The sequence below is a fragment of the Arvicola amphibius genome, chromosome 2, assembly GCF_903992535.2.
Source record: "Arvicola amphibius chromosome 2, mArvAmp1.2, whole genome shotgun sequence".
In the NCBI taxonomy this organism is placed as follows: domain Eukaryota; kingdom Metazoa; phylum Chordata; class Mammalia; order Rodentia; family Cricetidae; genus Arvicola; species Arvicola amphibius.
The window spans coordinates 13,887,639-13,900,422 of NC_052048.2; the positions used below are offsets into that span (position 1 = coordinate 13,887,639).

Genomic DNA, 12,784 nt, shown 5'->3' on the forward strand with positions numbered 1-12,784 from the left:
CTCTCTCTCTCCTCCCTCTCTCTCTCTCTCTCTCTCTCTCTCTCTCTCTCTCTCTCTCTCTCTCTCTCTCTCTCTCTCTCTCTCTCTCTCTCTCTCTCTCTGCCCCGGAAGAGTGATGGCTTCCTATTCTTTGATGGAGTTGAAGAATAGTTATAGTTTTCCTTAGTTATGATAAAAGATAGATATAAATACTGTAATTCTTACTTGATAACTTTTGTTATATGTAGTTTTGCTATGTTAAAGTTAAAGCCTTTTTTGTTTAAACAGAAAAAGGGGAAATGATGTGGGAGAGTCTTCTGTTTGTGTTGATTTCATTTGTTAATAAAGAATAATAAAGGGTTATCATTGCCCACAGTGGGTTGGGCCCTTCCACATCAACCAGTAAAGCAAGCAAATGCCCCACACAGGCCAATCTAATGGAGGCATTTTCTCAATTGCAGTTCCTCCCAGATGGCACTAGCTGTGTCCAGTTGACAAGCCAGAACAAGTGACCAAGCCTCCCTATCTCCCCCAACTGTATGCAGCTTATTTAACCTTGAAGAGCGGCTCCTGAGGCTTGTCACTTCCCTTAGCTACCTCACTCTTGAGCTTCCTTCATTTCTTCCTGTTTCCCTTCAATCCACAGAAAATAGAAACCACTTAATAGTTTTAAATGAGCTGGAAATGGTGTTTCCAAGCCAGGCAACTGAGGAGCATTCTGACTTGGTGGTTCAAATGACAATGGCCCCCACAGCCTCAGATATTTAAATGCGTGGTGTCTGGTTGGCAGAAATGTTTCTGGGAAGGATTAGGTGTGGCCTTGTTGGAGGTGTGTCGCTTGGGATTTGAAATCTCAAAGCCCATGCCAGCCAGACCCAGCCTCTCTCTGCCTCCTCCTGCTGGTGGATCAGACATAAGCTCTCAGCTACTGAGCCAGCACCATGCCTCCCTACCTGCAACCTTGTTCCCTACCATGATGGTTATGGAGTCACCCTCAGAAGCTGTAAGGAAACCCCCAATTAAATGATTTCTTCTTTAAGTTACCTTGGTCATGGTGTCTCAGAGGTAGAGAAGTAACTATGACAGAACCTAAGTCCCATTGTATCAAGTTCAAGTTCTTAATCACTATGGCATTTGCCCTTGCCAGTACTGGCTTTGTGGAGCTCACACTTAGCACACCAGTCACGGGGTAAACTCATGTGGCGTTTACATCTAGACAACTACGTCACGCAGTAAGCCTTTTCATTCTAGAACTCCAAAACTGAACAGACCAGTTCTCTGGAATCCAAAGATCAAAACCGGCCCTGTAGGGAAACAGAACAAACCTTGGTCACACTGCACCGTGCCCCACTGAGTGGCATTTCTCTGCAGAAGTGTCAGTGTGCAAGGGAAACCAAGCACCGTATGCTAGCCCAAGTCTGGCCTCAGCCACACCAGAAGTGATGGACTGGCCCTTCTACAGTCTCGTTCCTAATACATTGGCCTTTTAAATTAGCCTCAGGAACATCATCTAGGACCACAGGCTGTATTATTTTGCAGAGTTCTTTCTGTTAATAGCTCATTCCAATTTAAAACTCTCATCAGAAATGGTGAAGAACACAAGTATTTGAAAGGATCCTGAGTATCTCTGCAGCAGTGGCAGCAAAGGTTAGGAGGAAATGGGGACAGACATCATCTTGTATCTTGCTCTTTCAGTAGCGTTTCTCATGGGAAGAATCATGAGAATGACAGATGGGTTAGATTACCTTTGTTCTTATTTCTTCAGGACTCAAGACATATCTTCAGTAAATTAGACTCAAATGTCAAACTAGCACTTAAAAGCTACACGTTTGAGTCTGTAACTGTGGAACTCATGGACAGAGAAGGGCGACTGCATATACATTGGCTCTAAGTGGCATCACCCACAACTAATTAACATTTATTATGTATACAACATTCTGCCTCCATGTATGCCCGCACGCCAGAGGGCGCCAGATCTCATTACAGATGGTCTTGAGCCACCATACACCCACAACTAATTCTAACAAGTGAGTTTTTACTGTTTTGAGACAGTCTCCCTGTGCAGTCCTATCTGTCCCAGAACTCAGCACCTTCCCTCAGTCTCCCAAGTGCTGGAGTCAGAGTTGTTAACCACACCTGGCTACAAGTCTTTAAAACCCCTACCGCTGGGAAAAGCTGTCCTCCATGCATGACAAAGGACCTGCCCTGGCCAACTGATCACTTGTGATAACCTGCAGAACTGCACAAGATAGGACCCACCAACTTTGTCACTGTTGGGCTCAAGACCCCACCTTTCGCCCCAAGAGTTACGCAGGGCAGAGTGGGGGCAGGTTCCCAAGGTGCCATCCTTCCCTCTCCCTAGGATTTACAAGTGACTGCTATTTTTCTTCAGTGGTACAGCCTTGTGTTGCCTTATGCTTTTATAAGGACACCCCGTTACTAAGCTACACTCGGTGGCCACACCTCTATTCCTGTCCTCGATGTCCCACAGCCGAGTAGGTATTGGACCACATCTTACCTACTCATGTTTACCTATAATTTAAGTCACAAGGGCAAACCCTTAGTCCTTGTAGATAGCACTCCCCAATGTAAGCATCTAATGCCAATATGTGGCACTAAAATCATCTCAGTCCTCCTCACAGGTAGTTTGAAAAGCTTACCTCCTGACATTGCCCGTGATGCCCCTGGAGTCTGTTCTCAGGTGTCAGAGGGAGCAATGTGCTCTTTTCTGAGAAGTGTGTGACCCAATCTTTTAGGATGACCACGAGTATCCATTTGACAAGCAGCAGAGAACCAAATACTCAGACACCGGTTTGTAATGTATTATTTATTTGTCCTTTTTCCTGTCTTCGGGAACCATGAAAAGGGGGGAAATGTGGGTTTCAGGACAGTGGCAACCTAGCTGGCCTCCCTCACTCATAGCTCTCTTCTCCCCACCTGATACTAGCAGATGGTGTAGACAGCCAATTAACACAGGGGACATGGGAAAATGGGCCAGGGACTGCAAATGAAGACGAAGACTTCAATTCTGACTCCCAGAAAAAAAATTAAGCCGACTGAAAACTACTCTGGGGTGGCTTTTGTAGATCCTGTGGGCAGAATGAGTTGCTGAGGATGGATGAACGGCCAAGGGAAGAACAGCATTTCCAGAGACCTGTGGGTTTCTCTTGCTCTCTTAGTGACCTTCCTCTCCTTACCGGGTCATTACTCAGCTCTAGAGCTAGTGGGAAAACGGGGGTCCAGACTCCAGGAACGTTATTAGTTATCCATAAAAGCAGGGTTTATTTTTAAGTAAAAGCAAGCTACTTTCCAAGGGTCAATGCTCGAGAAGAGGTTGATATAAAGATAAAACTTAAGGGGAAAATGTATGTATGTTTTGGGACATAGTCCTAAAGTGGGTCAGGGATGGCCTCGAACTCACTAGCCACAAGAACGACGTTCTACTCCCAAGTGCAGGGATGGCAGGTGCGGGCCACTATGAGCAGCAAGAGAAGAGAATTTTAAAGGCTGCTAAACATAATTAAAGACCGAGGGCCCCGCTGTTATGCAATACCGTCGAGGGAGCAAACTTCATGACTCACTTCCGTATTGCACAAATTACTTAATTTTATAGAAGCGTGAACACGGCTGCGAGGTGAAGACGGCTGGTATTCAGATCATGAATATGTACTATCTACTGCTCAGAAGACTGTCGATCTTAAATTACTAGCACCGGTCAAGGTCCCTACGTACTCGTCTTCTCCAAGTAGCTCATTCTTTCTAAGTATGGCCAGCGAGGCAACTTCTTGCGCATAGCTCGAAACAACTCTCCTACCACTCCTCCCTGAGAAGACCTGGGTGGTTGGGCAAAGTTAATTCCAGAATAGCCTCCCCCGCACACCTCCGATTCTCCTGCCCACTGTGATGCAAGGGGGAGCTCCCAACCCAGCCACTGGGTCCCCTCTGGCTCCCACATGGCCTCAAACTCGGGGCGCGTCCCCACCCAGCACCCCGTCGGTCCCGCGACTACACAGCTCTCCGGATTACTCGCTTTTCACCGACTTTATTGGCTGCGGTGGGCTCAGCACCCGTCGGGTTCACTTGCTCTTCACCTTCTGGCTCTCCGTCTTCTTGGGCAACAGCACCGCCTGGATGTTGGGCAGGACGCCGCCCTGCGCGATGGTCACGCGGCCCAGCAGCTTGTTGAGCTCCTCGTCGTTGCGGATGGCCAGCTGCAGGTGGCGCGGGATGATGCGCGTCTTCTTGTTGTCGCGCGCCGCGTTGCCCGCCAGCTCCAGGATCTCGGCCGTCAGGTACTCCAGCACGGCCGCCAGGTAGACCGGCGCTCCCGCGCCCACGCGCTCCGCGTAGTTGCCCTTGCGCAGCAGCCGGTGAACGCGGCCCACGGGGAACTGCAGGCCCGCGCGCGACGAACGCGACTTGGCTTTGGCGCGCACCTTGCCGCCCTGCTTGCCTCGCCCCGACATGCTCGACCCCGCGCCCCGAGCTCCAAACACCGGCCGGCTCAGTTCCGGGACGCCGTGCGCCACTCCGGAACTACCTCGCCGAACTCTGCAGCCGCTGCCGCCTGTGACGGGCAGGAGCCGCTCCCAATCAGCTCGCCCGAGCAGAGCGCCCGCCTTCCCAGATGCAGCCCAATCAAAAGCGCAAATTCCTAGTCCTAATTTACATAGTTAACAGGCTTTCCCAGTCTGATTAGAATTGACTGCAGGAAATGGAGGAAAATGGATGATTCCTGTCTGCAATCCCAGCGCTAGGGTAGCCGAGGCAGGAGGATTGCCAGAAGCTTGAGGTTGGCCTTAGCTATTCTGAGATCCAGATCGGCGTGATAGGAAGGGAGGGAGAGAGGGAAGGAAAAAAGAGGAATTTAGGAAAGCCTTGCATTTGGTACACGGCTATAATCCAGAAATTGGAGATGGAGGTCGTCGATCAGTCTTCCACCAAGACTTTAGAACACTCTAAAATAGACCCAGCGCTGGAGGAAGACTGCTTCGACTTGTTCTTGTATATTCAAATTCTAGGCCCGTGGCATTTGAAATAAAATAAGGTCCTTTTTTATTTAATTAGTAATTATTTAATTACTTTCCACTGATTCACTGAGGTAGTTCAATTTACCACATTTTTAAAAAATTACACAACTGATGTAATGTCAAACGTTAAGTAAAATGCCGTTTAACTAAAAGATCACAAATTTAACCTATCCCTATTCTAATTACGATTTGATTTCACTGAAAGTTAACAGTGAAGTGGGTGGTGCTGCTTGTGAGGTACAAACAGGAGAAGCAGTTCAATGCCATCATTAGCTACAGAGGACCTGGTCCCAAACACAAAACACACATACACACGCACACGAGGAAAAGCAGTGTTTACATGTATTTATGCATACACACACACACACACACACACACACACGAGGAAAGCAGTGTTTACATGTATTTATGTATGTCTTTATGGCCTAGTACACTGACGAATAAACAGTAGCTGGGTCTCAAACACACCTCTTTAAATCTGAGCAATGTATGTATTGCCACCATAAACGTGATCGGTCATCACGTGAGGAAGCCAGACAGCTTCCTCAGAATTCTGCCTTTACCACCTAAGAGCTGACTTGGACACACTATTTAATGTCCGTGAGCATTCAACAGGTTATACACACACACTCAAACACACACACATATCCGACCTGTTGTATATACATATATAAATATACAGTATATATCTATTTATGTATATACTGAGTCAGTGCCTATGGAAGCCTCTGGTGCTGTTTTGGCAAGAAAGTACTAGAATGACTTCTGTAAACCAGCTTAAATATGTGCTTATATCATAGAAAAGTCCTTTCCTTTCCTTCCTTCCTTCCTTCCTTCCTTCCTTCCTTCCTTCCTTTCTTTCTTTCGTTCTTTCTTTCTTTTTCTTTCTTTCTTTCTTTCTTTTTTGGAGACAGGGTTTAGCAGAGTTTGAAAACGTATTCTAGATGCAGCTTTGCCTTATTTATGTAAGAATTTTCTAAAGAGTTAAGGATTTAAAATCATGACTGTCCTGGAACTCACTCTGTAGACCAGGTTGGCCTCAAGCTCACAGAGATCCACCTGCTTCTGCCTCCTGAGTGCTGGGATTAAAGATGTGCGCCACCACTGCCCTGCGTGCTCAATCTGTAGCAGATAAAACAACAACAACAAATGCTGTTTGAGTTATGGGGATGGATGAAGATTGATAAGCACTGTAGGTTAAAAGCATTTACAAGTATAAAACTTTAGGAAACCATTTTCCTGCTGGGAAGCTTATCTTCAAGACTGCAGACCAGCAACAATTTACTAAAATGCTCAGTCCTCAACAAGCTCATTAAGCACCTGGGAAAGTGTGGTTAACGTCTCCCTTAAATCCTGCGGTCTTCTCAACACAGTAAACTTCAGGGCAGTCCTGTCTTAAAAACAGTAATACCACATGAGCGGTGGTGGCACACACCTTCAATCCAAGCACTCGGGAAGCAGAGACTGTGTCATTTGGTCTACACGGTGAGTTCCAGAACCGTCGGGGCTGTTCAAACAGAGAAACCCTGTTTCAGAAAGCAAAACAAAACAAAACAAAAAACCCACACCACCAAAAGAGTCCCTTTCTGGTTTGGGGATTTGCAATTAAAAAAAAAAATTATTCAAAGTCAGGCTTCTAACAAGTGTAACTTTACAAGACCTCTGAATAGAGAGGGGTGAAATGTAGTTGAGTCTGTCCAGCTCAGGATGGCCTCCAGCTTGTGGCAATCCTCCTGCCTCACCCTCCACACTGCTGTGATTACAAGTGTGAGTCACTACACCTGGCGAGAACTTGTAAGTTTTAAATGCAAGCTATGGGATGCAAACTTATTGAAGTGGCACGTTATAGTAGTTGAGATAAGTAACTATCGAAACAGACAGCTGGTTGAAAAGAAAATACTAATGTATTTGTTCGGCAGAAGCAGAAAAACCCACACACTGCGGAAAAACAATTGAATACGAACAGGAAGCCAAGAGGGGAGTATTAGCGTGGTCCCAAAAGGAAGTGACCATCCACTCCAAAGGCCCACACATGAAAATGTAAACTGCTTTAACGTAAGGGCTAGTAAGCTAGCTCTCTAGCGCTAGCTTCTATTCATTTTCACACCACTTTGCAGTAGTCTAAGGATAAGCATTCTGCAAAGAAAATGACTCAGAAGGTGCTGAAGATAGCAAGCATGATGCGGCCTTTTTATTTGCACTAAGGAAGGGAAAATAAATAGTTACCTTATATCGTTTAAATCCTCAAATATGCTAAGGATTTTCAGATTTGAGGGGAACAAAAAGTCTCGGAGCTAACGCAGTCAGGAGTAGAATCAGGGGGCGGCGCCTAGAGCTCCGCCCACTGCTTGCTGTTTTCAAACAGGTCCGCTCCCATCCAATATAAGGCTCTTGCTTGCACCCTGTAGAACAGCTTTCGCTCGTCTCAATACTTTCTTCTGTATTCCACCATGTCTGGTCGTGGCAAAGGCGGCAAAGGACTCGGGAAAGGCGGCGCCAAGCGACACCGCAAGGTCCTGCGAGATAACATCCAGGGCATTACCAAGCCTGCCATCCGGCGCTTGGCTCGGCGCGGCGGCGTCAAGCGCATCTCCGGGCTCATCTACGAGGAGACTCGCGGTGTCCTCAAAGTGTTCCTGGAGAATGTGATCCGGGACGCTGTCACCTACACCGAACACGCCAAGCGCAAGACGGTCACGGCTATGGATGTGGTCTACGCGCTCAAGCGCCAGGGCCGTACTCTTTATGGCTTCGGCGGCTGAGTGCTGCCACCGGCTTCAGACCTTCGGTCTTTTGTACCAACACCCCCAACCCAAAGGCCCTTTTCAGGGCCCCCAAAGCATCAAAAAAGGAGCTGGGGAATACTTGTATAGGGGCTGGAAGAGGGTTCTCGACCCCGGGCTAGGTTATCTGACGATGCTGGTGGCTTGTATTGTAGCATATGCAAATCAGGCCGCGTGAGAGCACGTTCTCATTGGAGCGGTGGGTCATCGGCTCCGCCCGCCGATAGACAACGTGATGCGGTCTGCTTGCTGAGTGCTGTTAGCCTACGTGAATTATTTTTTATTTTTTTGCTTGTTTCTGGGTGCCAGGCCGAAAGCTGACGATGCGTGGTTCCCTCCCGCCTTGCGATCTCTAGACGTGGGGAGGGGTGACCTGTAGCGCGCTCTCTAGAGGGAAAATTAAACGTTCCTTAAGGACGGCGGGAAACAGAGGAGTGGGGCGGAGGCTTGGAACCCCCAAAATAAAGTGACCCTGTAGCGTAAACTCGGTTTTCTCAACTGTAATTATTTAGCTGCCCCTAGATGGTGTCTTTTGGGGCAAGGAAAGGATTCGGGGTCTAACTTTAGCTCAGTTTGGTCAGCTCCCTTAATTCATGGTACACAGACGGGGGTTTAAGTCTCACTTAAGACTCCTTTCTCCTTAAGTCTCCAGAGGGTAGGACTTAACCCGGGCTGCTCTTAGAGACCTGTTGTTTCTCAGCACCCAGGTGGGTTAGCTCACAGTCGCCTGTAACACCAGCTCCAGGGCGCCAAAATGCGTTTGGCTTCCTTGGGCACCTGGGCTCAGGTTTGCATTCCCAACTCTTCCGTACACAAAACCAAAAACAGTAATTTTTTTTTTCAATGCCTAAGTTTTTTGGCATTTGAAGTTCACTAGTCTTCTCACTGGCTTAGGGAATGGGAGGCATTTCTGGGGTTCCCTCAGCAGAAACCTGGGATTTCATTAGGAACGATGATCTGTGAAATGCTTCCTATGTGGTATGCAGGAAATGTTTCCTATGTGGCATGCAGGAACTTCGTGCCATTCTTCATCAGTAAATTTACTTTAAGTATTGTTAATGAACACTTCGTAGCCGTGGATGGGACAACGAAGAATAGGACTTGGAGGCTGGATTTGAACTTGGCCCTGTGTGATTTTACACAGCTTCATCTTATGTACCCCCTGTTTTTGCCAGTCAGGCTCCCCTTTCCCATTACTGACCTTTTCACTTCCACCTTCTGAACATAAGTAACGCTGGTGTAAATTTCAAAGGGATGTTAGTCTAACGAACTCATTTCTTCAAGCAAGTGAAAAACTGAATTGCTTATTTTCTATCTTTAGAAATATTTTCAATTACAGTTATTTGGTATTATATTTTCAAATTCTTTTATTTTTACTTTTTGTCCAATGGACTTTTTTTTTCCTGAGTTAAGTTTGGTGATTTTCGTTTTCTTATAAAGCTGTATGTTTTATCAAAATATTAAATACAGAAAATGTAATAAATGTTTATTACCCCATTTTAACGAGTGTTTTAATTATTTGAGAAAATGTATCAAATATCTATATTACTAGCAAAGAAAAGTGAAATTTGCCATTTAATGTTACACGAATAACAAAAAAAATCGCATTGGTGCAGTCATTGTAGAAATCAGTTTGGAAATTTCTCAAAAAGCTTAAACTAGAACGGCCATATAATCCTCTGTCCCACTCTTGGGTTTGTGCATAGAAGATTTAGTCACCATCGCTCCATGTTTATTGCTGCTTTATTCATTATAGCCAGGAAATGGAGTCAGCCAGTGTGTCCATCACCAGATGAATGGATGAAGAATTCTGGTATGCGACCTGATGGGTTTTACTTGGTGATAAACGTGAACGGGAAGATAAGTGCAACAGGAAGTCAGTATGTTAAACACAATCAGGCTCTAAAAGAAAAACCCATGACTTCTTTAATGCAGAGTCGGCGCGCGCGTGTGCGTGTGTGTGTGTGTATTGCACATGTGTGTAGGTCATGAAACTAGAAAGAGGATGCGGGGGAAGCGGGTGTGAAAAACACATGCTCTGAAAGCAGAAGCCAGTTGCCTACGTGTGGGAAAGAATAAATGAGCCAGGCTCACAGCAGGGAGAAAGGGAGGGCAGATTACTATAGAACAAAGTATAGTGAATTGGGTATGAAAACTCCACAACGAGATGAGGGTCCGCTATTTACACGACTTGGGTGGCGGGGACAGCTTTCTCAGCCCCTGTGGCACCCTAGTGGCTAGGCCCTGCCCCCAGACCTGTCATAATGGCCATTCCCAGCCCTCTGAGGTGGGAGAGTGGCCGGGCCCCGCCCTGCAGAAAAAATTTCCACCAATCCCGGAGCCTGCCCCAAGATCAAGCCACATAATTCCTCCAATCCCAAATCACCCTGGAAAACTCCCCCCACCCCCACTCCCACCCCCATCCCCAAGAAAGACTTCTTAATCCTGTCTTCTGCTTACTTCTCTTGCTGTAGTGGGATATTACTTGGTTTGTATTTTGATAAATAAATCTTGCCTGAAGACCAGAAGCAAAGCTAAAGCCACTAGAGGTCAGGCAGTGGTGGCACACACCTTTTAATCCCAAAATTCGGGAGACAGAGGCAGAAGGATGTCTGTGAGTTCAAGGCCACCCTGGTCCACAACAGATCAATACAGAAACAAATCCAGGCGGTGGTGCCTCACACCTTTAATCCCAGTACTAGGGAGTCCTATGCCTTTAATACCAGCATTAGAGGGAATATAAAATGGGAGGAGAGAGAGGCTTAGTCTGCAGTCACTTAGCTTTGGTAGAGTCAAGACTTCTCTAGTGGCTTGATTGCTTTGCTTTTCTGGTTTTCGGGTTGAACCCCAATTTCTGTCTCTGGTTTTTTATTATTTGTGTTACTGTCTGCTGCTTCTCTCCTGAGCAGAGGCCGCCACCCTTCTGGGATTTTCCCTCCCAATCCCTCCTCTGAGATTTGTTTATTTTATTCCTCGGCTCCCAACTGCCAGGACACCTTTCCCCTGGACGCTGTAACATTTACAGTGACTCAGCAGGTAAAGGCTCTTGCTGCCGAGCCTGACAACCTGAGTTTGCTTCCAGAGACCTATATATTGGAAGAAGAGAACAAACTCTGCAAAGAGTCCTCTGACTTTACACATTCACATAGTGACCCCCAAATAAATAAGTCAAATAAGATACATTTCTACAAAAACATATATTTAATGCTGGGGGTGTAGTTCATGTACGTGAGGGGGCTCAGTAAAGAATCTGCCACAATGGCTGCTCCATTATTAGGTGGAAGGGTTTTATTGTGGAAAGGGAGAGGGAATATTCAGAGGCATCTGGACGGGTCCAGAGCAGAGAGAGAAAGCAGTAGACTAGACAGGCCAGAGCTAAGGAAACAGAGCAGAGAAATAGTGAAGATAGCAAGATATAACGCTTATGGACGCTGAGGGCATGGGGGTAGGGACAGGACCCTGAGGGAATCCAGAGACCAGCGTGGACTTTGACATGCAACCACATAAAGAGCCATATGCCCTTCTTCCAGAGGTGAAAAAAAGGATTCCGCTGTGTGTGGGAGGGCGCGGGAGGGTGGGGGGGAGGGGTGGAAAGCCTATTTCACACGTCCCTAAGGAATGCTGGCTTTTATCTACCGGGCTGTAAGTCCTTCTGTAGTCTATCTTGAGCTCATTTCTACACACGTGGCCTTCCTGAGATCTAAATGTTTGGTAAGGCACTTGTTTCACATGCACAAGGCCCGGTATAGCAAAACACTAAAACTTTAGTCTTACAAATCCAGTTTTATAAGACTGGATTTTACAAATTCATAATGAAAACGAGCAAGCCCCTGCTGTACCTCTCCCTCCCCAATGTCTACTTTGTAGAAATCAGTGAGCAACTGAGACACAATATGCTGCATATATTTAAAAACAAATTCATTATCCCCCTCTCCCCCCAACAGATTTAGTTTTTTTCTTTGCTCCCTGAAAGGTAGGGATTGGGGGTTCTTGCATCTTTACCCCCTCGCTGTGGTCAGTTTTGAACTGACTGTCAAGCAGGCGCTACCCTTTGAATTCAATGTTGGTAATACGGATATCCCATCTTCTCTGAGCAATCCAGCCACCTTTCTGTTCCTTTGGCCACTTCTTCATCCAGTTCCTCAACCGCTTCAGTGACATTTAAGTACCCAGCATTATGCTAAGGACATTGTCTGCTTGGCCTGACCCGCACAACAGCTTCACAGAAGACTGAAGGTGTCAATAGACTCGACACAGGACGTGAAGCTAGCGGAGAAGCCTTGCTTTAAGCTCAGATTAGTCTTCATTCCCAATTCAATTAGATCCTCTTGTCACAGAAGAAAAGGTGTTTTCAAAGTCAATGGCTATTACATTAAATTAACCAATTATCTTTTAGAATAGATAAAGTTTTGTGTGACACAGCCCTAAACTGACCCAGAACAATGCTCCATAGCAAAAGTAAAACACCACGATGCAAGTCACACATGCAACTTCAAACTTTTAGTACTGTGTTAGAAAAGATTTCTTTAAAAGAGTTTAAAAACACAAATGTGTAGTTAATGAAATATTTTGTGTCCCACTCTGTCAAAAATATTAGAATAACCAATAGAAAAATTATTGAGGTATGTTATAACCTTTTGAACTAAGTTTTTGAAGTCTGCTGTGTGTTTATGCTCACCAACACTAACAACAGCAACCTCCAGCAGGACACAGCTTGTGAGTGTGTTTGATCTACTTCAAGTTCGTTGTCTACCACTGGAAACAGTTCTTCGCATCTAGTAGGCCACAGACATACTGTAAAACTTGCAGGAGATGAATAAAGTACCAAAAATTATTTTCTTTGACGATCAACATATATATATATATATATACTGGCAAAATATTACTTTTTGGAAAATAATTTAGTTAGCTTGAAATATCAACATAATACTAAAGCTGTGTGCATTTAATTTAAATAATTCAGGATCGCCAACCTTGAATTAAAGGGAGGGT

General features: G+C 45.8%; 2 protein-coding genes across 2 annotated transcripts; one reads left to right on the forward strand and one right to left on the reverse strand.

Moving 5' to 3' along the window:
* Positions 1-4,001: 4,001 nt before the first annotated feature.
* Positions 4,002-4,559, reverse strand: LOC119806873 (histone H2A.J). Its single transcript, XM_038318938.1, has one exon. The coding sequence runs from the start codon at positions 4,443-4,445 to the stop codon at positions 4,056-4,058; it is 390 nt and encodes a 129-aa protein (XP_038174866.1). The 5' UTR covers positions 4,446-4,559; the 3' UTR covers positions 4,002-4,055.
* A 2,877-nt stretch (positions 4,560-7,436) lies between these two features.
* Positions 7,437-9,295, forward strand: LOC119807077 (histone H4). The gene has a single exon (XM_038319224.2). It carries the CDS (start codon positions 7,460-7,462, stop codon positions 7,769-7,771), a length of 312 nt encoding a protein of 103 aa, XP_038175152.1. The 5' UTR covers positions 7,437-7,459; the 3' UTR covers positions 7,772-9,295.
* The last annotated feature ends 3,489 nt before the right edge of the window (positions 9,296-12,784 follow it).

Coding starts and splice junctions, on each gene's coding strand:
- LOC119806873 (XM_038318938.1), bottom strand. CDS start 4,445: ATGTCGGGGCGAGGCAAGCAGGGCGGCAAGGTGCGCGCCAAAGCCAAG.
- LOC119807077 (XM_038319224.2), top strand. CDS start 7,460: ATGTCTGGTCGTGGCAAAGGCGGCAAAGGACTCGGGAAAGGCGGCGCC.